Source organism: Carcharodon carcharias, chromosome 12, assembly GCF_017639515.1.
Source record: "Carcharodon carcharias isolate sCarCar2 chromosome 12, sCarCar2.pri, whole genome shotgun sequence".
Lineage (NCBI taxonomy): Eukaryota > Metazoa > Chordata > Chondrichthyes > Lamniformes > Lamnidae > Carcharodon > Carcharodon carcharias.
The window spans coordinates 57874716-57901512 of NC_054478.1; the positions used below are offsets into that span (position 1 = coordinate 57874716).

Sequence of the window (26797 nt, forward strand, 5' to 3'; positions counted from 1 at the left end):
AAAAACTTGTTTTCAGCCCATTACCATTATTCTGTCCCATATGCTGATAGTTAACTTCAGAGTTTGTTTTCTTTTCTTCATTCTTTCATGGGCTATGGGCATCTCTGGCAAGGTAATTTGTTGCCCAACTCTAATTGCCCTTGAACTAAGTGGCTTGCTCAGCATTTCAGAGAGCAGTTCAGAGGTAGCCACATTGCTCTTGGTCTGGAGTCACATGTAGGCCAGACCAGGTAAGGGTGGCAGATTTCCTTCCCTTAAGGTTATTAGTGAACCACATGGGGTTTTATGGCAATCAGTGATAGCTTCATGCTCACGATTACTGAGTCTGGCTTTAAATTCCAGGTTATTATTAACTGAATTCAAATTCCACCAGCAGCCATGGTGGGATATGAACCCCCTGTTTCCCAGGGCATTAGCCTAGGCTGCTGGATTACTAGTCCAGTGATATTACCGTTATACCACCATCACTGCATTGCTGTCCTCCATGGTAGTCCTGGTTCATGAGCAGGTCTTATATTTATTTGAGAGTGTCAGTTGTAGAGCAGAATATTGTAATGCTGAATTTATTTTTTAAATCTTTGTGGGCATGTTTTGAATTCAGCACATCATTTTACACAATTATTTAGTCTCCACTTCAACTGAATCAAAGATTTCTGCTTTTCTAGTTCTCTTCGTCTGTATTGGGTGGATGCCTTTTTTGATAAAATTGAGCACTGCTCCTTCAGTGGTTTCGACAGACAGACACTCAGTCAAATTAGCCAAATGTCACACCCTTTTGGTCTTACAGTGTTTGGTGGTAAGTAACAATCCTATAAAATTTTGAAGTCATGAGACTTCCTGTAAAAGAAATTAAAATACATTGTGCCATAACTTCAGAGCTCTCCAGCATTGGATTTGGCGGGTACCCCAAAGATGCACTGGGGAATCCCTCTCGGAGGTTCCCAGGTAAGGGTTTGTATGACAATTGCCCAGAAGTGCACATATCCTCTGGACAATTGAGCTGTGCTGGGAACCATTTGAAAATACGGCTTAAATCGCAAACTTTGGATGCCTCCAACAATAGTTACTCAGAAAATGTTAGAAGAATTAAAACCCCTTTTAACTTCTGGGTAACTATTGTAAAGACCCAGACCTATCTCACTGGACTATCCCCACACCTCTGAACGCCACCATATGGGACTCCCCCATACCCCAACCCATAATTCTGATACTCCCACCCCCCCCGACCTCCGATCCCCAGCCCTCCCACAACCTCTGACAAAGCCACCCCCTGGACCTCCGATTTCCGCCCCCCCCCCCAATCCGGCTCTCCCATCCCACACCTCAGACCTTGGACACCCCATCCCCGGACCTCCGACTATCCCCCCCCACCCAAAGTCCCCCCACGGACTTCCAAGCACCCTCCCACCCTACCCCACCCCACACCCCATGGATTTCCAACTCCCCTCCCTCCCCATTGGACATCCAACTGACCCCACCCCCACCCCCACTCTCCCGGACCACCCCCAACCCCCAAATCCTATTCACTTTTCTTAGATACTTCCCTTCTCCATGGCTTGTCGATTTCCCTGACCCTTTAAACTTACCTGCTTTACGGCAGCTAGTGCTGTAAAAAAAAGGGTGTGGCCTCCTTGAACCTGCCAGAGCTACTCTTATCTGGGGCCTGCGATAAGCCTTACGATGCGGATCCCAAGCAGCTCCGGTGAACAGAAGGGCCAGTGTAATTTTGAAGACAGGGTAAGTGTGCATTTATTTCTTCTAATTCCTGTGGGTCAGTACTTTCCGATGCCAGTTGTAAGTTATGGCCCATTGTAAACTTTTATGATATATAGTTGTATTCATTTTGTTACACAAAACTGGGCATCCATAAGACGCTGTGGGCCATCAGCAGCAGCAGAATTGTGTACAAACACAATCTGTAACCTCATGACCCAGCATATCCCCCGTCTGCCATTACCATCAAGCCAGGGGCTCAAACCTGGTTCAGTGAATAGTGCAGGAAGGCATGCCAGGAGCAACTCCAAGAATACCTAAAAATGAGGTGTCAGCAGGACTACTTGCGTGCCAAACAGCATAAGCAGCAAGTGATAGACAGAGCTATGCAATCCTACAACCAACGGATCAGAGCTAAGCTCTGCAGTCCTGCCACATCCAGTCGTGATTGGTGGTGGACAATTAAACAACTCACTGGAAGAGGAAGCTCCACAAATATCCCCATCCTCAATGATGGAGGAGCTAAGCACAACAGTGCAACAGATAAGGCTGAAGCATTTGCTACAATTTTCAGCCAGAAGTGCCAAGTGGATGATCCATCTCGGCCTCCTCCGGAGGTCCCCAGCATCACAGATGCATCTTCAGCCAATTCGATTCACTCCACGTGATATCAAGAAACGGCTGAAGGCACTGGATATTGCAAAGGCTATGGGCCTTGACAATATTCCGGTAATAGTACTGAAGACTTGTGCTCCAGAACTTGTCGCGCCCCTACCCAAGCTATTCTAGTACAGCTACAACACTGGCATCTACCCGCCCATGTAGAAAATTGCCCAGGCATGCCCTGTACACAAAAAACAGGGCAAATCCAACCCGGCCAGTCTACTTTCCATCATCAGTAAACTAATGCAAGAGGTCATCAACAGTGCCACCAAGCGGCACTTGCTCAACAATAACCTGCTCACTGATGCCCAGTTTGGGCTCCTCCAGGGTCACTCAGCTCCTGACCTCATTACAGCCTTGGTTCAAACATGGACAAAACAGGTGAACTCCTGAGATGAGGTGAGAGTGACTGCCCTTGACATCAAGGCTGAATGTGGCATCAAGGAACCTTTTCGAAACTGGAGACAATTGGAATCGGGGTTAACCTCTCCACTGGTTGGAGTCAAACCTAGCACAAAGGAAGATGGTTCTGATTTTTGGAGGTCAATCATTTCAAGCCCAGGACATCACTGTATGATTTCCTCAGGGTAGTGTCCTCGGCCCAACCATCTGCAGCTGCTTCATCAATGACCTTCCTTCCATAATAAGATCAGAAGTGGGGATGTTCGCTGATGATTGCATGATGTTCGGTACCATTTACGACTCCTCAGATACTGAAGCAGTCCATGTCCAAATGCACCAACATCTGGACAATATCCAGGCTTGGGCTGACAAGTGGCAAGTAACATTTGTGCCACACAAGTGTCAGGCAATAATCATCTTCAACAAGAGCGAATCCAACCATCGCTCCTTGACGTTCAATGGCATTATCGTCACTGAATGCTCTACTATCAACATCCTGGGGGTTACCATTGACTAGAAACTGAACTGGACTAGCCATATAAATACCGTGGCTACAAAAGCAGGTCAGAAGCTAGGAATCATGCGACAGGTAACCCACCTCCTGACTCCCAAGGCCTGTCCACCACTTACAAGACACAAGTCAGGAGTGTGATGGGAAACTTGCCTGGAAGAGTACAACTCCAACAACACTCAAAAAGCCTGACACTGTCTAGGACAAAGCAGCCCACTTGATTGGCACCACATCCACAAATATTCACTCCCTCCACCACTGACTCACAGTAGTAGCAGTGTCTACCATCTACAAGATGCATTGCAGGAATTCACCAAGGCTCCTTTGACAGCACCTTCCAAACCCATGACCACTACCATCTAGAAGGAAAAGGACAGCAAATAGATGGGAACACCCCACCTGGAAGTTACCTTCCAAGTCACTCACCATCCTGACTTGGAAATATATCACCATTCCTTCACTGTCACTGGGTCAAAATCCTGGAACTCCCTCCCTAACAGCACTGTGAGTGCACCTACACTACATGGACTGCAGCTGTTGAAGAAGGCAGCTCACCACCATCTTCTCAAGGGCAATTAGGAATGGGCAATAAATACCTGCCAAGCCAGCAAAGCCCACATCCCGTGAATGAAAGAAATAACAAAACTACATGAGCTAGTTTGGCCTTATATAGTTTCTTGATTGCCTTTTCTCTGTAGATTATGCATACTTTACGGATTGGAGGCTGAATGGAATTGTCCGTGTGCGGAAAATAGATGGTGGTGGGATGTCTATTATCAGAAGAGGCATCGACAACATTATGCATGTAAAATCATTTGATGCTTCTGTCCAGACTGGTATGTATAAATAATCAAATTATATATATTTTAACTATCTATGAAACCTGTTGAACTAACAAATTCCCCAAAGCACGCAGGTCTAAAATTTTGAGGGTCCTGCTTCACCAGCACAGTTGTGGTGGAGCAGGATCTCTATTTGGCCAAAGCCAAAGGTGTAGACTCCATCCCAACTAGTACCTCATGGTCTTTTCCATGATGAAACAAAATGTGCAGCAATAATCTTAGCTGAATAAAGAGCCACTCTGCCTCTAGAAAGAAAGTAATCGATCCCTGATGGGATTGATTTCTTTGCTCTGGGTAAATACTGAGTCATTTCAAAAGGCCTCAACAAAGCACCACCATATCTTAGCTGATGGAATTTCCAATCAGCCTTTAGAATGGCCTTCTGGGTGAAATTCTTGATGTAACCTGTGAAAAAAGCCCAGACAATCCATCCTTTACAAATGCGGTGTAAAATTTACCTATTGCCAGAAAATGGCAAAACAGGACAAGTTAGAATTGTGGTAAAAATGAATTCTGCCCAAATTTTGGCTGAGTCAGTTGGCAGCACTCTGGCCTCTGAGTCAGAAAGTTGCTGGTTCAAGTCCCACTACAGGACTTGAACACAAGAATCAAGGCTCTAGTGCAGTACTGTGAGGAGTGCTGCACTGACAGAAATGCTGTCTTTTGGATGAGATGTTAAACTGAGGTCCTGTCTGCTCTCTCAGGTTGTCATAAAAATCCCATGGCACTGTTTCAAAGATGAGCAAGGAAGTTACCCCTGGTATCCTGGCCTTAATCAACATCACAAAAATTGAATATTTGTTTTGCTGTTTGCAGAACCTTGCTGTCTGCAAATTGGCTTTTCTACATTGCAATAATGACTTGGTTTCAAAAGTGCTTCATTGGCTGTAAAGCACTTTTGGATGTCCGTCGTGAAAGGTGCTATATAAACGCAAACCTTCCAATTTTTTGTCTTTTCAATCTGCTGGCTCTCCACCTTTGGGCCCAAATAGAATTTGGGCTAGTAGATTGAATAGAGGGGAATGCACTGCCATTAAATTTAATGAAGAATTTATTATAAGTGAAAACAAAATCAATTTTTGGAGGAATTTTACTCCCAATATTATTCAATAACTTCCGTTTGACTTAATACTGAGAAAATTTTATTTTAATGAATTCCCATGTTGAAGTCTTAGTGTGTTCTACATCTTTCTAACAGACATTTTGCTGTTTATGTAATATAGGATCCAACAACTGTAACAAACCAACAAACCCCAATGGAGACTGTAGTCATTTTTGCTTCCCGATACCCAATTTTCAGAGAGTATGTGGTTGCCCCAACGGAATGAAACTTGATTCCAACAACATTAACTGCATTGAAGATCCATCAAGTGAACCAACCATACAACAATGCGCCTTCTTTTCTTTCACTTGTGCTAATGGAAGATGTGTGCCAAATTACAGTCACTGTGATGGAGTTAATGACTGTCATGATAATAGTGATGAAGCAAACTGTGGAACTTTAAGTATGTACTGTTGAAATTTACATACAATATAGCCAATGTGTCAGTATAATTGAAGTGTTTAATGCACTTATTTAATTTGTTTAAAATGTCTTGATTTCTCTTCTTACATAAGATCAAATTTACCTTTCAGCACTTCTAATTAATACATTCTTGGGCGAAGAAATAAAAGATTACGAAACATTACAGAATGAGATCAATTGTCCTCAGCTTTCAGAATACTTCTCTTTGTCACATTAATTAAATTTCTAATATACCAACGGATTTCAATTCTTTATGAATCATTATATTTAATTAATATATCCTGAATGATATTACAAATAGTGTTTTGATTGGAATGCTAGCAGACTTTGAACCCCAGTAATAATTTGTCACAGTAAAGCCCATCGTAAAATTAGTAGAAATATTAGATTTTAAAATCTACTTTTTCCTATGGGGAATAGAACTGGAAAACATGTTTGCCATCCAGAAATCAAGCAAAGAGCCTGATTTTCATGGAGTTGGGAAGACTCCACAAACCTTTAAAAATAGTGGGCAGGACCCGGATGCAGAAATTCCACCCGAAATTCCTACAGATTCAATTTTTACCAGCGGGGGAAGGGGTCGGTGTGTGATTCATACAGGAGGGAAACTTGAATTTAGCAGGGTCATTTCAACTTAGTGCTGAGTTCAAACAGACCCCATTTTGGCTGTTCTAAGGGTTTTAACCCCCAGTGTGGGAGTCACAAATTGATGGAGTAAACCTTTTTGAATGGTGGGTAAAATCTGTTTAATTGTTATGCTTTGAAGCTTTTTTAAATCCTCTACTCTTTAAACTTGGAATAAAAAGGCTTAAACTATTAGTGCGAGTTTTAAAAAAATGCTGGACTGTTTTGGTTGACAGGCCATCTGGTTTAGGTTAGAAAAAGACATTGCCACCTGTTTGTGCAGTTTCAATAGATATCCTTATTCTCATTTCCAAAGGATTATTATTTTATTATGTCATTATGAAGACTTGGCTGAGTTTCAAAAACTAAATTATCTCATGGAGGTTTTGACTTCATCTTTTGATAATTTAAAGAGGCTACTAAAGGATTAGCCATCTTTGATGTCAGGTCTGTATAGATATTTCTTTCTATAAGAGTTGAATAATTGAGATTTAAAACTTTGAATGGGTTTCATGAATGAGTTTTTCATTAACAAGTGTGTATGAATGAGAGCTGTATTTGACTGTTAGAAGTTTAATTTTTTTCATCCCTGCCTGGCTCCTGAGGTCTACCCATGGCAGATGCTGGGTGAGTGGCAATGGAGGTGGCATGGAGGTATGAGGGGTCATGAGGATATGAGGGATTATGTGGAGCTGGGTGAGGGCATGAGTTGGCATGAAGGAGCTAAGGGAGCATAAGGAGTCATGGGGGCATGAGGGAATATCAGGGCATGTGGGTTGGGCAGAACCCATGAGCTGGCATGGAGAGGCAATGGGAGTACGAGGTAGCATGCGGATTGGTGGAGGTTGAGGGGGGCGGTGAGGGCTAGACGTCCTAACAGCTTCTAAAACAACTGGGGCAAAGTCCCAGAGAACTCAAGCAGGTCTTCTAACCAGCCCACCTTGCCACTCATCTGCCCATGAGGCCGCCCAGGATCTCCTTCCAGGGTTGGTGGGCTTGACTTGATCCTGTCCCCACCTCTCCAGAGTGCAAGATTGGTCCAATGGTGCCCTTTAATCTGAGGTGGGTCTGCCAAATTGGTAAATTTCCTGACTCAAGCTACCTCATTAGCCAAAATCCAGCCCCAAGTGTTGCATTTAGATTTTACATCGATATCCTGCATGAGGTTTTAACTGGCATCACTGGTGTTTTATGAGCAGCCTATTGAATATAGTCAAATCACAAATATATGGATCATTTTTATAGCTTTTTAGTGAAAAGCTGCCATCATACAAATTTGATGATTATCTAAAGAGGAAAAGAGAGACTAGCATTTATAGAATACCTTTCATGATGCCAGGATGTTCCAAAGCCCTTTACAGGCAATTAAGGAGTTTTTAAACATAGTCACCATTGTAATGTAGGAAATGTGGCAGCCAACTTGCGTTCAGCAAAATGTCACAAGCAGCAATGTGATAATAACCTGAGATTTTCGTAGTTCTGGTTGAGGGATAAATGTTGGTCAGGACGTTGTGAGAACTGCTCTACAAAATAGGGCCTTTTATTTCCACTTGAGAGGACTTCAGTTCAATGTTTCTTTTGAATGACTACTCAGTACTGTACTACAGTGTCAGCTTAAATCTCTCTGGTTGAACTAGAATCCATAACCTTTTGCCTCAGGTGAGAATACTATCTACTGAACCACAGCTGATACCAATTCTGCACAAGGGAGAATGAGTAAGACTAATATGGAGGCATTGGGTGAAGGCTTATACTGAAGTATAATTGTTTTAATAGCCATTTGGCAACAATTTCTTTGATAAGCTCTTGTATTTTCAATGTACAGTACTGAAAGTAATTTTGACAACAGTACAATTTTACTGATTTAAGTTGAAATGATTTCTGATTTTATCTTGTATGCAATTATATTATCTCACTCATACAGGTTTTAGTACATGAAGATTAATTTCAGGCCCCAAATATTTCTGTATCAGTTCATTATTGAAATGTATTGTTTAAGGTCCATAAAAAAATTAAATATTCTGACATAAGTGTTGGAAAACAGGTCTTGTTAACAAGGGTAAAGTTTGTTAAATACTTCCATGCATTGTGTGGTATTCATTCATAGTCAAAATGCATGGCGTTTCAATGCGTCAAACATGAGAAGCTTTAATATGTATTTAATAATATGCACTACTAATTTGACCGAAGCTGCAATAATTTGCTGAGTTTCTAACTTCTGAGACAAGCCATCTTAGCATCTGATGGGTGTTACCTGCAGTTATTAATAATTTCCCCACTAAGGAAAGTATGGACTTGAACCATTTTTATACACTTATCATAAAAACGTATATTCTTGTGCTCTATTTCTGCACCTAGATACCACATGTTCTCCATTTGCCTTTATGTGCACAAATGACCAATGCATTCCAAATTACTGGAGATGTGATGGACAAGATGACTGCTCAGATGGGAGTGATGAAATAGGATGCCCAACTAACGTCCCCAGAACCTGTGCTGCAAATGCTTTTACCTGCAGAAATTTCAGGTGCATCCCTAAGACCTGGGTATGTGACACAGAAAATGATTGTGGAGATGGCTCAGATGAACTTAACTGTGGTATGTATTACATTTTGTTCTGCGAGGCGTGTTTTATAAGTTTAAATGATGCAGGGTGGACTTTTTGAAATGAAATAATGTATTGATCTGGTATCATTTTACAACAATTTGTTTTAATACTTTATACGATTTTAGGTTTCTGACGGACATTTGGTAACATCAGCAGCGGCAGTATGTCTGAAGAAATTTAGGGCCATTGTTTGTATGAACAATTAAAGAATTCAAATATTCATAATTTTCAGTAAAATTAAATAAAATGTAATGGTTTATTAAATTCCCAGTCTTCAGAATGAATAAGAATATATTATCTTCAGTTAGCGCACTTAGAGAAAAAAACTCCAGAAGAGATAGTACCGTGAAGTAAGTAATATCAGTGTGTAAGCCAACCATCATTAGCTATTAGGCCAATTAATTTAAATATCCTGATCAGATAGGGGCATATTATTCTCTCCAAAGTGTGTTCATTCTGTGCACTTAAGAAAATGTATGTGCTCTTCATGTGGTCAAGGCTAGACAAAGTAAAACACAACAAATGGTTTATACCTATTTAAGAATATACAGATAAATTTAAAATATTTAAGATTTAAGATTGAGATTTTGCTGTAGCAGCAGCAGCCCCATTGTCAGGGTGGCTTTTGGGTGGCCATTAGGCTGAGGAGGCAGGACTTCTTTTGTGATATTGCCAGCAAAAGGCAATTGAGAACCAACAGTCGGGGGAGGTGGCCAATAAAGGAAGGCAGGTGGCCCTTGTTGTAATATGCCTTTAAGGGATTGCAGCATGACATCACGTGAAGAGAAGTGTGTCATGCAATCCTGTCTTAGTTTCACTTTTGCTTTCAGCAGAGCACATACACAGCTTTGCAGCTCTGATGTCATCAAGCTTTATCCTTCTGTATGTATGTTCCCATGTGCCTAGTCTTGATAAATGAACCCGCAGCGTGTTTACTCAATCCCTTATGAGTGCTGGGTGCTTTTATATCATCATAAAACCATGACAGCTCACCCCATTACCGGCACAATCAGAGGACCAGCAGCTCTGCAGCCTCGGCAGCACCACTGAGAAAGATGGCAGCTGCTAAGGCAGCAAGGAGAACATGAGAGCAAGTGTCTTCAGAATGGTGAATATTAAATGATTTTTTAATATGCTCCAAGCAGGCAAGGCCTGGAGAATGCTGGGGCCACTAGGGCCATTTGGTGCCAGCGATCCCTGCTTCCAACATGGAGCCTCCAGGTTGAATGGAATCCTGGGAAGATGCCTCCATGTAGCTGCTGGGCTCCCCTCCAGGCGATAAAGGACCACTCTCCCACTGGCAATATGCAAGCACCCAGGGATAATCACCTTCAATTGGGCCATTAATCATTCAAATTGCCTGCCCACCTCCATTTGGCGAGCAGTAGCAGTCCCATAGTTGGGATACCTCCCCATTGGCAGCACTGAGCCTTCCCGGCGTGGCTCCCCGGCATTTTACCAGCCCCACTGCCTCGTTCACACCACCCGGAGGCCAGGAAAATTCTGCCCTCTATTTTTTGAAATAATGGTCATGCTGAGGATGAAATATCAGAATGACATCTAAAAATTGCTGCATGGGATGATATGTTTCTTCATTGCAGAAGAAGGTTATAAATTTCCAGTGTCTTAAAACATCAAAAATGAGTTGCTGAAGCTATTGGAGAAAGATTAATTAAGCTAATTAACTGGGGCGGGGGAGGGGGTTGATTGCTTAAATGTTATTTGCAGTGTCCACATATTTGTAAGACATGCAGAGCTGTTGGTTTTAAGCCCAGTGCAGAGCTGACACCAAAGAAACAAACCAAACAGCTCAGCAACAGGGATGTGTGCTGATTTATTACTTCCATCATTATTTTAGATGGGCAGAAGGATGAATTAAATATTCAGAAAGATTTGGGAGAGGCTTTTAACCCTACTCACACAAAAATAAAAGTGTCTAGGCAGTGATAAATGAGCAGCTCACTTATTTAGTCTGATCCTGAGCATTTCCCAGACGACGTGTTATGTTTTGTTCCCAGAAGTTAAAAATAACTATACTTGTACGGGCTGGATTTTCACTATCAAGGCAGGGATTTCCCAACTCGTCAGATTCACCTCATTAGGAAGTACCATGTCAGACTCAATTTTTCTCCTGAAGGGATGAGGGGGTGGTGTGGTTGTGCTGAGGCCGTGTGTGGGATGGAGTCAGGCCTGCTGTCCCTGGAAGCAGATCTGCCACTTACTCGTCCTGCTTTCTACCCTTAATGTCCCCATTAGCACATCCTTAAGATATCATCACCGTCAACACCCCTTTGTCCTTTTGTCTATGACATCTTTGGCAATCTCTTCTTGGCCTCCACCTATCTCTGGCCCCCTAATGAGCTCTACCTGTCCCACCCACCACCCTCTACCAGCTTATATTTCATCTCATTTCTATATGTCTTAGTTCTGATGAAGGGTCATACGGACTCGAAACGTCAACTGTATCCCTCTCCGCAGATGCTGTCAGACCTGCTGAGCTTTTTCAGGTATTTTTGTTTTTGTTCAATAAAGATAATCCTTTTCCTAGAGTACTTCAGGTGGTGGTCCTAGAAATAGTGGATGCTATAGACGCTGGAACAGTTCCTACAGATTGGAGGGTGTTAATGTTAAAAAGAGAGGTAGAGAGAAAACATGGAATTATAGACCAGTCAGCCTGGCGTTGGTAGTGGGGAAAATTCTAGATCCCCTTATAAAAGATTTAATAGCTGAGCACTTGGAAAACAGTGGCAGAATTGGACAGAGTCAGCATGGATTTACGAAAGGGAAATCATGCTTGACAAATCTACTGGAATTTTTTGAGGATGTAACTGGTAGAGTTGATGTGTGGATAAGTGTGATAGAGTGGATAAGCCAGTGGATGTGGTTTATTTGGACTTTCAGAAGGCTTTCAACAAAGTCCCACATAAGAGATTGGCGTGTAAAATTAAAACGCATGGGATTGGGGGTAGTGTATTGAGATGGATAGAAAACTGGTTGGCAGACAGGAAACAAAGAATAGGAATAAACGGGCCTTTTTCCAAATGGCAGGCAGTGATTAGTGGGGTACCGCAGGGGTTGGTGCTGGACCCCAGCTATTTGCAATATATATTAATGATTTAGATAAGGGAACTAAATACAACATCTCAAAATTTGCAGATGACACAAAGCTGGATGGGAGGGTGAGCTGTGAGGAGGATGCAGAGATGCTTCAGTGTGATTTGGACAAGCTGAATGAGTGGGCAAATGTATGTCAGATGCAGTATAATGTGGATAAATGTGAGGTTATCCATTTTGGTAGCAAAAACAGAAAGGCAGATTATTATCTGAATGGCTATAAATTGAGAGAGGGGAATGTGCAACGAAACCTGGGTGTCATCGTACACCAGTCGCTGAAGGTAAGCATGCAGGTGTAGCAGGCGGTAAAGAAGGCAAATGGGATGTTGGCCTTCATAGTAAGAGGATTCGAATACAGGGGCAGGGATGTCTTGCTGCAATTATACAGGGCCTTGGTGAGACCACACTTGAAATATTATGTGCAGTTTTGGTCTCCTTATCTGAGGAAGGATGTTCTTGCTATAGAGGGGGTGCAGCAAAGGTTTACCAGACTGATTCCTGGGATGGCAGGACTGACATATGAGGAGAGATTGAGTCAGTTAGGATTATATTTGCTGGAGTTCAGAAGAATGAAGAGGGATCTCATAGAAACTTATAAAATTCTAACAGGACTAGACAGGGTAGATGCATGAAGGATGTTCCCAATGGTGGGGAGTCCAGAATCAGGGGTCACAGTCTGAGGATACGGGTAGATCATTTAGGACTGAGATGAGGAGAAATTTCTTCACCTAGAGAATGGTGAGCCTGTGGAATTCGCTACCACAGAAAGTAGTTGAGGCCAAAACATTGTATGGGGCAAAAGGGATCAAAGGATATGGGGAGAAAGCGGGAGCAGGCTATTGAGTTGGATGATCAGCCATGATCATGATGAATGGCTGAGCAGGTTCGAAGGGCCGAATAGCCTACTCCTGCTCCTATTTTCTATGTTTTTATGGCAGTCTGGCTCTCAGTTAAACCACATTATGCATGCTTGGCTAAGTGCCCAGACTGCCATATTGTAGTAGGATAGACTTGTCTGCTTGCATACATCTACTTTGAGTTTGTTGAAACTCCTCTCATGTGGCTCTGACTACTGGTGCTTAACATCTTCTTTCACCGGCTCTTGTAGGTTTGCTGTGCATTCTGACATGTGAGGTATGAAAGAACTGAAGTACTCCATCAACCAACGAAGCTTCTCAACTATTGTCTCGTGAAGCCACAAATGAGTCTTTCATCTGTTTCTTTGAATTTACATTTTCTGGATGCATTTTTCAATCTTGTTAAGAAATTGCCAACAGGTTAACCTGGTTCCTTCCTCAGGCTTTGAAACTCATATAGGTGGATGTGATGATTTGACTTTGGCTGGAGATGTGTGCTGAAGTTTTTTTTAAAAATTGGCTGGGTTGTATTGTCATCTCACTGACCTCCCAGCTATTAAACATATTTTACCCTTCCCCCCCAACAAATTGATGTAGTTGACCCTTTTTTTTTGTCACTAGTGCCTTTTAGCAAACTACTGAATGTCAGTCTGCACTTATGTTTAAACTTCTCAAATGACTCCATAACATCAGCCTCCGAATTTATCATGGGCTGGAGCTGTGCATTCATTGCTGCAGCGGAGGCCATTTCATTTTCACATGATTCACTCAGTTTTTGTTCTCTCTGTCTGGCACTATTTCACATTGATTTTTTTCAGTTCAACATTAAATCGATTTAAGATGCTTGGGGTTTTACTCACAGATACCCGTAGCCACCATGTTATGTCTACTTGTTCCCAGAAGTTTGAAATAATCACACTTTTAGACTCAAAATGCTAGAGCTTTATCCAGTGTATTACCAGCAGTCTTTCATGTGGGTGGTGGACTGATACATTGTTGCTTGGCACCTGACTGAAGTGCAACAGTAAATGTGGCTCCCTGGGTGTACATTCACATAACAATTATTTCCTAACTCTTTAAGAATAATGTAACGATATAACAACGTGGAATATTTTATTCCTATGGGTGTGGCCATTGAACTGGCCAGGAATATTTATTCAAGTCTTTCCTGAATAAATCCTGTATGTGGATCGGGAGATGTTCACCAGAAGTGATTATTGCTGCTCTACCCAGTAGACTTCACTTTATAAAATTCACTGCTGTGTATGTAAAATGCAACTTACTGGCTGATGTTTCCATTCTAATGATTCTACTTAACAAAACTACATTGCTGAAGAGTTTGTTTCTTACTGCACTCAAGGACTTTACTACCTGCTTGTGAAGATAGTAAATTGTGATAATCACTGCTGTATTTATTATAAGTAGTTCAGAACTATTTGACAAATAGTGGCAGTACGAAGATGGAGATAGGGAACATCATCACTTCCAGTTGTTGCTACAATCTATATGCTTGCTGACTAATAAGCACATCAGAAGTCCAAATTTTCTACATGTGGAATTTCACTTTGATTACGATTTGTCTGTGTTAAAACGCATCCCATCTCAGTGGGACATGTTATGTATGTGGACAGGAATGGAGACGTTTCAGCAGATGATGACCGCTCATGGAGTTTTCATCCTTTTTTATTCATTCATAAGATTTGGACGTCGCTAGCCCATCATTTATTGCCCATCCCTAATTGTGCTTGAAAAGATTATTGTGAGCCATTCTCTTGAATCACTGTAGTGAAGTTACTTCCACAGTGCTGTTAGGTAGTGAGTTCCAGAATTTTGATCCAGTGATGATCAAGGAACTGCGATAGATTTCCAAGCCATAATGCTGGATGACTTGGAGGGAAACTTTACGTGTGCTTGCTGCCCTTGTCCTTTTAAGTGGTCGAGGTCGCAGGCTTGGGGGGGTGATGTTGCAGAAACCTTGGTGAATTGCTGCAGTGCATTTTGTAAATAGTACACACTGCAATGGAGGAAGTGAATATTTAAAGTGGTGGATGGGGTGTCAAACAAGTGGGCTGCTATATTCTGGATAGTGTTTAGCTTCTTGAGTGTTGTTGGAAGTGTACTCATTCAGACATATGGGGAACATTCCTTCATGTAGATGGTGGAAAGGCTTTGGGGAGTCAGGAGGTGAGTCACTTGCCACAGAATACACCACTTCTGGTCTGTTTCAGTGTGTATGTGGCTAGTCCCGTTAAGCTTCTGTCAACAATGATGTCCTGAATCTTGATGGTAATGCCATCGAATGTCAAGAACATGGTTAGACACTCCCTAGTTGGAAATGGCTGTTGCCTGGCACTTGTGTGGCAAGAATGTTACTTACCACATATCAGCACAAGCCTAAATGTTATCAAATGGTTTTCAACATGGAGGAGCACTGATTCATCAGTGTGGTAGGTTGTAATCAGCAGGAGGTTTTCTTGCCCATGTTTAACCTAAAACCATGAGACTTCATGGGATCCAGAGTCAAGACTGAGGTCTCTCAGGACCACTCCTTACCGACTGTATACTACTGTGCCACCACCTCTGATGATTGGAATGCAGGAGTCTTGGACATTGCTGTAAGGTATAATTTGGTGAATATGACTATAAGGCTAAAACAAAAACAGAATTACCTGGAAAAACTCAGCAGGTCTGGCAGCATCGGCGGAGAAGAAAAGAGTTGACGTTTCGAGTCCTCATGACCCTTCGACAGAACTGTTCTGTCGAAGGGTCATGAGGACTCGAAACATCAACTCTTTTCTTCTCCGCCGATGCTGCCAGACCTGCTGAGTTTTTCCAGGTAATTCTGTTTTTGTTTTGGATTTCCAGCATCCGCAGTTTTTTTGTTTTTATGACTATAAGGCTGTTGCTTGACTAGTTTGTGGAACATCTCTCTCAACGTTGGCAAAAATCCCCATATTATTGAGGAGGACTTTGCAGGGTCGACTGGGCAGAGTGTTCCTTTGTTGTGTCCAGTGCCTAGGTCAATGCCAAGTGGTTCATCACATTTTCCTCTTATTCAACTTTTCTGCAATGGTTTAATGCAGCTGCATTCCTTGCTAGGCCATTTCAAAGGGCAATTCCAAGTCAGTCACATTGCTGTGGGTCTGGAGGCCAGACCGGGTAAGTAACCTGAAGGATCTTAGTGAAACAGATTTTCTTAACAGCACTTTCAATTCCCCATTACTAATTCTAGCGTTTAATTCCAAATTTATTTAGTTAATTGAATTTAAATTCCACCAGTTTCCATGGTGGGATTTGAATTCATTTCTCCAGAGCAGTATTCCTCTGGATTATTACTCCAGTAACATAATCACTATGCTATAGCTCCCATAATACAGAATGCCCCTACAACAAAGAAATTTAAAGTGACAGACTGATGCAGTCGAGGTTGCTATTCTAAATCTCAATATTGGGGCAGAGAAAAGGAGTGTTTGCTTGCATTCTCCTATACTTGAACTAGGAATGCTTGGTGCTCTTACGGTCCCATTTCCCAATACTAATGTCATTCATCATGATAAACATGAAATTCCCATGACAAAAAAATATTCCTGGGCTGCAAATGAATCTCTGCCACTAATTGTTCCCCTGACCCCAAATCCACAAGCTCTATCCCCCCACCCTCTGAGATCCGCAATCCCGCTCCTGAGGCTCAATCATAAGCATAATAATACATTTCCATGTAAGACCCTAAACTGAACTGACCAAAATGCTATTTTCAACAGAAGGTTTTATATTTCCAAAAAATTACTCAAGGGTGTCAATCTTTAGAGTCTATATTGCACCTTTACTTCAATTAATGTGGAAATAGTGCTTCATACATTATTATTAAAGCTTTGGTGTTGCTGGTTATCTTACAGACATGGTAAATAAGCATAAACCAGATCATGTAGATTTTGTGATATTTTCTTTCAAACTCATGAAAGAACAATTAGGGGCAGGATTTTCCCATCGGTAAGCCCCCTTGGGGCCTGCTCGCCGACACGTAAAATGATGTGCAAAATGACGACCTCCTGACATCACCGCGCCCCATTTAAATTTTTAGGTAGGCTGGGGCGCAGCAAAATCAGCTGTGTGCCCGTCTACCTGTCAATGGCCAATTGAAGCCATTGACAGTGTCATTTAACTAATTAATAGACCTGCCCGTCTAACCTTAAGGTTGGTGGGCAGGCCAGGAGCCCTAGCAGGAATTAGAAAAAGCATGAAACTTTCATCCATGGGGGGGATTCTCCCCGCCTGCACAGGGAGCACATAGCGCTTCCATGCGGGCGTCACGCTGGGCTGGCCTTAATTGCCCGCCCACGTAAAATGGCGCCGCACCCTCGATTGGGGGCACCGATTGGAGGCATGGCTGTGCACACCCACACTTCAATTTCACCCCCACTGGGGGGAAAATCCTGCCCTAGGAATTTCCTTTTCCATTAACTAGTGTGATATGGTAAATGAATTCTAACAAACTGAGTCATTAATTTCCTTGCATTTGGTGTTAGTAACTGAGACACGTCATGTAGGTTTGGTCACCTACAAATTCACACTAGCAGTTAAATAAAGATTACTTCAAATCCAAATTTAAGCCTGCTTTTTTTCTGATTCCTCCTTTCTAAAATAAAGATTTCACAAGTACCTGCCAGCCTGAGCAATTTTTATGTCCAGAACATCGGTGTATTGACGCAGCTTACGTATGTGATGGTGATGAAGACTGCCTAGATGGATTGGATGAACAGGACTGTGGTGAGTGTAGTTAAAAGGTGACAACCACGATCGTAGGCAATTTATCTTTTTGAAAAATAATATTTTATGGTTCAGATTCCTACACTAAAATTGCTTTCTTTCCAGTGATTAACTGCACTTCCTATGGATTTAAATGTGCCAGTGGAATACAGTGCATCAGCAATATCTACCATTGTGATGGAGTTTTTGATTGCAGGGATCAATCTGATGAGACAGGATGCCGTATGTATATTAATTTAGAGCTGATTAAATGTTATTTTTTTCATGGAACTCTGCTCCCTTGCTGATATGCATTGCTTTGAAAATGTTGTTGGTGCTCCTGAAGTTTATGGAAACAAAGGCCAAGAATATCCCATTCCCCCACCTCATCTACACTGCAGTGCAGGGCTTGCATCAATTGCATGGGTCTATCTATGGTTCAGTGCATGTGTGCTTTCCTTCTCTAACCACTGAATTTGTTCAGATAATGAACAAACTGGGCAGTGCCAATACATTTTTACTATCTTATATGGATCATGGATTTTACCCTAGCCATTTTATGAGGTTCAGTCTCATTTCAATGACCTTGCCCAATAATAAGTAATTAGTTTGTCAAATATTAATTGGCACAAAGGATTGCTCTATATAACATTGATAAAGCTTTGATTATAAGCTTTGTTATTTCTTCTTGTAGCCACTCGACCACCAGGCATGTGCCACCAAAATGAATTCCAGTGTCAAGATGATGGTACCTGTATACCTTCAAATTGGGAATGTGATGGTCATTCAGACTGCACTGATGGATCAGATGAACATCTTAGCTGCCCACCAAAGAACTGCTCTGCCAGCTATTTCCGGTGTGATAATGGAAACTGTGTCTTCAGACGCTGGCTGTGTGATGGCGATAATGACTGTAGAGACATGAGTGATGAAAGAGACTGCCCAACACAGCCATTTCAATGTCCCAGTAACCAATGGCAGTGCCCAGGTCTTAGCATCTGTCTGAGTTTGGATAAGGTTTGTGACCATTCTCCAGACTGCCCAAATGGCGCAGATGAATCGCCACTCTGCAGTAAGTAAATTATTTTTAATATTTTCCATATTCTTTATAATGAACTAAGGGTCCAGTAAATTGATTATGTGGGACAAAAATAAGATACCAGTCTCTTCTCTTGTTTGTGCTTTGAGGCGAAGGTGATTATGTTCATTATCTGCGATGCCTGCAGGGTACCACTGGGTAGGTGGGCGACTGCTAAGGTTGATCCGCACCCAGAAGGTTCAAATAGGACAAGATACCACAGACAAATGAGTTTTGGATGAGTTGCTGGCTTGGTGTTTCCTTTCCATGTATTTTCTCTCAACCTCTGATATTGAAGGAGGCCACACCGTTTTTTATTTGATTGCGCCAGTTGTAGCGATCCTGGGTGACCTTTTTCCAGGCCTCAAAGTTGATATCAAAACTCCTAAATCAAGACTTCAGAGTGTCCTTGCAAGTGCAAGGTGATAGAAGAAAGGAGCAGACACCATAACCCTACAATTGATACCACTACTACTGCACTGCAGTAATTTGCATTTATATAGAGCCTTATGTATAGCAAACTACCGCAAGGTGCTCCAATGGCACATAATCAGAAAAAAAAGGCCATTGAATCAAGGAGAGTGCAGCATTAAAAAGAAAGTGACTTTTCATGACCACCAGATGTCTCAAAGTGCTTTACAGCCAATGTAATACTTTTGATGTATAGGTCTAGGTTTTTTGCTCCTGACGGGGGGTATACTGAGCCAAGAAATTTCCCAGCCTGCCACATCCACCTTGAGGAAAAGATGCCTCAATTGGTGGGATCTTTGTTTTGGGGCAGGGGGAGGGGGCTGTGGGATGGAGTCAGGCTCGCTGCTACCAGACGCAGGTCAAGGGAAGCCACAGGGGCTACCGAGTGCCAAGGCAGGCTGTTTAAAAGGCCTGTCTTGATTTAGTAAGATTTCATTTCCGTTGTTTTCTTAAATGTTAGTCACTCTAGTCCTTATCCCTCATAATCGCTCACCCCACCCACTCCCCATGACCATACATACCAACCCATGCCTTCCACACACTTCCAATGACCCATTATAGCCCCTGTGTCAATTTAGTGCCAACCCATGCCAACACATGACCCCCCAACCAATTCCTTTTCCCCATCTAGCCCCTATGCCCCTGCCAGCTTTGGTCAACCCAAGCCCTCCCCCACCCACCATCCTTTGCCCTTGTACCATCCATGCCTGGGCAGACCTCAGGAGCCATGCTGAGATGAAATAAAGTTCCCAATATGTATTAGAGACCTCACAAGATAAAAAAAGTCATTCTTGAAAGGCCATTCGATACATTTAAATCCCCTCTAATACTTAATCCCTCATAAAAATAGACATTTGTATTCATAACCCCAGATCAAAGACTGCTAATCCTTTAATAACCTCATTTGAGCTGTCAGTTAAACTGTGAACATATAGCTCCCTAATGCAATAATGATAAGTTGTGGAAAACAGTCAAGCATTAATGCTATAATGATAGCACTTAGTGTTATGTTCACAAACAGCTTCTGAAACTGCTGGAACAGATTTTTGTTTCAACTCTCAGAGACACAGGTAGGCAGTTTTTTTTTCAATTTTAAAACTCCATGGGGTATGTTGGAACTCAGTACTGAGTTTGAAAGGCCCTGCTGAGCTTGTTTCCCACATATGGAAGTTACATCCTGACCCTGTTACACCCGCCCCTGGCAAAAATGGTTTTTGCCAGTTGTGAAGGTGGGATTTCTGGATCCATGATGGATCCATGACTTTGTAAAAATCCAGAACATAATCACTGTTGTTATGTAGGAAATGTGTTAGCCAATTTGCATGCAGCAAGCTTTCATAAGTAGTGTGATTATGACAAGATAATTTTTTTTAAGATGTCAATTGAGAAATAAATATTGGCCTGGACACCAGGCCCTTCTTCAAAATTCTGCCATGGGATCTTTTATATTCAGCCAAGCAGGCAAATGGAGCCTTGGTTTAACTTCCCATCTGACAGCATCCAACAATGCAGGAGCTCCCTCAGTACTACACTCGAGTATCAGCATTGATCTTTGTGTTCATGCCCTCGAATGGCCAAAAGCTTGATCAAAAAGTTAAGTTTTAAAGAGGGTCTTAAAGAAGTGGAGCAAATTGTTGAATTTTCAGGAGGAAATTCCAGATGGGTGATTCAAGGAACTCAAATCACAGTTGCTGATGGTGGGGCAAAGGGAAGTTGGGGATGCCACAAGATCAGAGTTGGAGGAGCAAGGAGTTTGAGGATGTGGGCTTGTGTGTTGTATGACTGGAAGGCATTACAGTGTTACGGTGGGCAAGGTTATGAAGACTTATAAACATAAGGATGCCTTTTTCAAACTTATGACAGTGCAGGTCAGTGAGTAAATGTAGGTCAGTGATACTAGCCCTACATCAAAGTTGTACATGTTGCAGATTGTATTTAATTCTCTACACCACTTCCAATGTTGTAAACTAGATGGAAAAAAAATAATTAAACATGAGACCCTTGATCTACTCATGAACTCATATAAGTAAATATATATTTTATGTACAATTCAGAGCAATCCTTAATTCATTGTTCTAGAGAATGTGACAGTATATCTTTCGTTCTGCATTTAAAAAAAAACTAACACTGAGAAGAGTGAAGATGTCTGCCAATTTTAAATTGATAAAATTCTGAAGATGTTTGGGTTTCTCAAACAGAGGCCTATTTCTCTGGTAGGCAATCCACCCCTGTTGCTCTGATCCTCACAGTTTGCTCTGAAATTCTGGCATTTTGATTTGGCAGAAAGCCAGCACACTAGAATAGGGGTCTGCATTCTAATAAAGCTTAACTATTCCTGAAATTGACCTTTGCTATACAACGGAATGAATGGTATTAGGAGGACCTGTTTTTCAAAAAGTGTCTGAACCTAGAATTTACTGTTTTCAATTTTGGTAGATGAGCACTTCATTTGATTGTGGGTCATTCCCATTCACTTTTTGAAAGTTAGTGTTGATCCCCTTTATTTTGAATGGGTCATCTGATGGCTTTGTGGGTAAACGCATGGTTTGACATTGCTATTCAGATCAAAACTTCCAAATATCAATCCAAATCTATGCTGTGCCCTCCATGATGTGTTAGTTATAATTTGCTTCAAAATCTGGGTACAAGGAAACATTTCACCCCGTCTTTCCTGATTCTTTTGCAATCATCTCAGGAACACAAGGATGGCATTTGAGTAGACTGCTGCAATTGGAAAGATGCACTTTGTTTTCTGGATAGGGATTCAGTCCACTTGATCTTTCCTAATTACTGAATTCTAAGTTATAATATTGAGCACTTAACCACCTGCAGATTTGTTTTGATTACTGTTTTTGTAGCATCCCTTCTTCTTTCCATTGACTTTGACTCGTTATATACGCTAGCTTCATTGATACAATTAATATAAGCTACAATTAATATAATTCAAGACTGATGCATTTCCAAATTTCTCTGTTCTCAATGCTTTTGGGTTCAATATTACAAGTCAGGATGTTTTCTTTGTGTTGTACAGATCATTTGTAAATTAGTACTGTGGGAATAAATCAAATATTTACATTTCATATTTTATGTTCTTGAAGACAGATTAATTTGAAAATCAATTGTCTCCAGTGATTCCACTGCCTCAGTTGAGAGATATCGACATCTCTGTGTTAGTCTTCAGAAACCAGTTATTCAAACTTGTCCAATTTTCTTACCTGCATATTATAATCAGAAATTTAGTTAATCAGTCTGAATTTCAGAATATTACATGAAACTAATAAGGGAATTTTTTTTCTCTTCTCTTATCCTTTCATGGGCTGTGGGCGTCGCTGGCTAGGCCAGCATTTATTTCCCATCCCTAATTGCCCTTGAGAAGGTGATTATGAACTGCCTTCTTGAACTGCTGCAGTCCATGTGGCGTAGGTGCACCCACTGTGCTGTTAGAGAGAGAGTTCCAGGATTTTGAGCCAATGACAGTGAAGGAACAATGATATATTTCCAAGTCTGGGTGGTGTGTGGCTTGGAGAGGAACTTCCAGGAGGTGGTGTTCTCATTGATCTGCTGCCCTTGTCTTTCTAGGCGGTACAGGTCTTGGAAGGTGCTGTCTAATGAGCCTTGGTGAGTCGCTGCAGTGCATCTTGTAGTTGGTACACACTGCTGCCATTGTGCATTGGTGGTGGAGGGAGGGGATGTTGAAGGCGGTGGATGGGGTGCCGATCAAGCAGGCTGTTTTTTCCTGGATTTTGTTGAGCTTCTTGAGAGTTGTTGGAGCTGCACTCATTCAGGCTAGTGGTGTGTATTCCATCACACTCCTGACTTGTGTCTTGGAGGTGCTTTTAGGGAGTCTTGAGGTGAGTTACTCACTGCAAAATTCCTAGCCTCTGACCTGCTCTTGTAGCTGAAGTTTTTATATAGCTGGTCCAGTTCAGTTTCTGGTCAATGGTAACTCCAGGATGTTGACACTGGGGGATTCAGCGATGGTAATGCCATTGAATGTCAAAGGGAGATGGTTGGATTTTCTCTTGTTGGAGATAGTCATTGCCTACCACTTATGTGGCACAAATGTTACTTGCCACTTATCAGCCCAAGCCTGAATATTGTCCATATTTGCTGTATGTGGACATGGACTGCATCAGCACCTGAGGAGTCACGAACGGTATGAACATTGTGTAATCATCAGCAAACATCCCCACTCCTGACCTTATGATGGAGGGAAGGTCATTGATAAAGCAATAGGAGATTGTTTTGCCTAAGTCACTACCCTGAGGAACTCCTGCAGTGTTGTGGCAGGACTGAGATGATTGACCTCCAACAATCACAACCTTCTTCCTTTGTGCGAGGTATGACTCCAATCGGTGGAGAGATTTTCCTCTGATTCCCATTGACTCCAATTTTGCAGGGGCTATTTGATGCCACACTGGATCAAATACTGACTCAATTTGAAGATTAGTCACTCTTACTTTACCTCTTGTCTTAAAATCTTTTGTCCACATTTGGACTAACACTATAATGAGGTCAGGAGCTGAGTGGTCCTGGTGGAAACCAAACTGAGCATGAGTGAGCAGGTTATTGCTGTGTAAGTGCCGCTTGATAGCAATGTCAATAGCTCTTGTTAGCCCTTCAATCACTTTGCTGATGATTGAGAGTAGACTGATGGGGCAGTAATTTGCTGGGTTGGATTTTCCCTGCTTTTTAGGACAGGGCATATCTGGGCAGTCTTCCATATTGCCGAGTAAATGCCAATGTTCTAGCTAATGATGCTTAACAATGGAAATTATTCTGATCTCTAAGCCATACTATCTGGATTGCACTTTTACATTAAAGATACAGCTAATTATGGAAGATACAAACAGCCTGCGTACAGGTGATAGTTATCTGAATTTATTAGTTGATGGACTATATTGTTTCATAATGCAGAAATTATATTCTATTGTTGTTAATATCCTGTGTTACAACTGTCAAAGAGGAATATTAAATTTTTGCTGTAGTAATCTCTCGAGTTTAGGCCTTGCAAGGTATGTTTGGAAGTTGAACCTGTCCCTTTAATTAGCCAAAAAAAAAACAATTAAATGAAAAGGCTATTTGTTTTGCATGTAGGTCATGCTAAGCATTTAATTGCAATAATACATAGAAATGTGGGGACATTTTTCAATAATGATTTAAAAATATTGTCCTAAAATTATTTTTGCTTTTGTTTATGACAAAAACTAGATACAGAGAGCTGCAATGAAAATAATGCAGGTTGCACACACAAATGTATCGAGGGGCCCTTTGGTGCCCAGTGCACTTGCCCAAGTGGCTATCAGCTTACAAATGATTCCAAGACCTGTGAAGATATTGATGAATGTAATCCACCAGGCATTTGTAGCCAAATATGTTACAATGAAAGAGGAACTTTCAGGTGCACATGTGATGAAGGTTATGCTTTAGAAGCTGATGGGAGGACCTGTAAAGCTTCAGGTAAAACTCGCCTTTTCCTCTCATTGACTGAAATGTATTTTATCAGACCATTTGCAGAATTGTAACACAAATATGTGTCTGCAGTACTTAAAATGTAATCTAAAGAATTGAATGGTCACAGCACTAGTGCAGAGGTTGACATTATCTGCTCAGATATTAACTTGATCAGAAAGCCAGTGATCAGGAGGACAACATTGCTTCTTGTGTCTCTTGACTGTAGCATTTTCACTAAATCAGAGATCACCTTAAAAAGCTGAATCCATCTTTTTCTCTCAGCTTCAATTCGTTGTTGCATTTCTGTATTGGTTCGGACACCAATGCTCTTAAATGCTGGAACTGATAGTAATACAGCAGCTTCATATGACGTGTGGAAACTACTATATCTGTTGGCACGTTGGGGCAGGGTGTGGACATCATATCTGTCTGAAGTAAGGATGCTGTTTTTGCCCACTGAATGTAGATTGTTGACCATTATAACATGGCTATAGGCCATGAGTACAAAGGCTTGTGTTGGATTAGAGGACAGTCATTAAGCACGTAACGATAGACAAGTACTTTAATGAACTTAAAAGGCTTCTGGTTCAGAATGAACATGTGCATTTCTACACAGTAGCTGTTATTAGTGAATTCCTGTGGTAATTCTTCTGCAATCTAAATTAAGTTGTTAGAATGCAAGGCTCTGCCCAGGATTAGTGCCCATTTGCCAGCCAAGCAGTATCTACGAATCTGTCAAGGAGTATATGCTTTTTTCTACTTTCTATTGAGGCTATTATTAACCTGACAAAAAAAAACATTTAGCATGGACTTTGTAATTTACCTTTTCAGCATTACTTTTGTCTAACCAGTCAATCCTCTAAAGGAAGAGAAGTTCACAATCAATTTCATAAAGTTTATGTTTGCTTTATTGGTCTCCAAAATCAAACACTTTCATTTTATTTTCTTTTCAATGTACTCCAGCAGCAGGATTAGCACCTTATCATAGTCTGCTACATGGCCAATCTTTCTTCCAGCTTCTATGCCTCAGCATTTATAGTAGGAAGAGGTATAATTACCAAGGGAATGGAAGAATGAGCACTTGATGTAATTTTATCAAGGGTATAAACTGGCTTAACAAGATTTAGGCCAAGATATTCTGTGGGTGGAGCATTTTTGTGTAAGTATTGAAATGTACCTGCCCCAGACCTGTGCCATAGTTCGTGGGATAAGGGAGAAGTCCCCTCATTTACTTGCTATTGGTGGGCATCAGTACATCTTGAGGCACATCTAGAGTCCCCACTATTTTCTCATCCTGGAACTGTTTGTGGTGAGAAGGCAGGGGCAGGTTAGGTGAATATCTGCCAGAACAGTTTCAAATTTTCAGCCCCTTAATTTTTATTTCTTTTGAATGTGAGATTTAGCCTATTCAAGACATGAGTACTGGTTTAAACCAGACCTGCTTTAAATGGGTCACGCTGGTACTGATGCAAATTTATGCTAAGTGTGCCCAGTTTAACTGGAGCAATGCCACTAATCCATTTTCAGCATTTACAAGTGCTCAGACTGGATTATAGCTGCAGGTTTTGTTATAATTGAGATATTAAATTCTGACTGGATATTTTTGGATGGCTCAAATCTAGACGCAATTATGATGGACTAGAACCAGTTCCGATCAAACGTTATGTTGCAATGTGGGGATTGATGACAGAAGATGCTGTCTTCTATTGGGTAGGCATGGCTCTTTGTGCATGCTACAGATTCAACTATGAGAGATTTGGGATGACATTGAAATTGGCATATTTCCTTCCATTCTAGGCTGGTCAAAAAGTTTTTTTTTCCCATTACATCTAGTTCATTTGGCCTGGATATTAAGCAAGTGGTTTTGCTGCTTGCACTGCATTCCTAAAATGGATTAGTCCAGAGCCAATGTAGAGATGGATGGGTTGAAGTATCATTAAGGGCATAGGCAAAGGCCAGTGGCATGTATTTGTGGCTTGCAACAAAGAAGAGGATGTTGTTGCCTGAACTACTTTAGAATCCCCTTTCAGGATTTATAGAGCTGGGAATTGGAACCAATGGCTACGTGGGAGAGGTAATGAGAGAGAGAAAGAGAGGCCAGTGAGGAATAGTGCAGTCCAGATTTCAGAAAGGTGAGTGACAAAGAAATATATCAAGGGTTACATTGATTAGTTCGGTTTTGGTTTTCT

General features: G+C 41.5%; 1 protein-coding gene across 1 annotated transcript in view; it reads left to right on the top strand.

The window, feature by feature from the left end:
- Positions 1 to 26797, top strand: part of lrp2a (low density lipoprotein receptor-related protein 2a) — a 387109-nt gene that overhangs the window by 176054 nt on the left and 184258 nt on the right. The window contains exons 21-29 of the mRNA XM_041200238.1: positions 666 to 796; positions 3988 to 4125; positions 5355 to 5636; positions 8639 to 8878; positions 17507 to 17626; positions 17732 to 17848; positions 18300 to 18677; positions 19492 to 19512; positions 24372 to 24614. Coding sequence (XP_041056172.1) covers positions 666 to 796; positions 3988 to 4125; positions 5355 to 5636; positions 8639 to 8878; positions 17507 to 17626; positions 17732 to 17848; positions 18300 to 18677; positions 19492 to 19512; positions 24372 to 24614 — 1670 coding nt within the window. The remainder of the gene's footprint in view (positions 1 to 665; positions 797 to 3987; positions 4126 to 5354; positions 5637 to 8638; positions 8879 to 17506; positions 17627 to 17731; positions 17849 to 18299; positions 18678 to 19491; positions 19513 to 24371; positions 24615 to 26797) is intronic.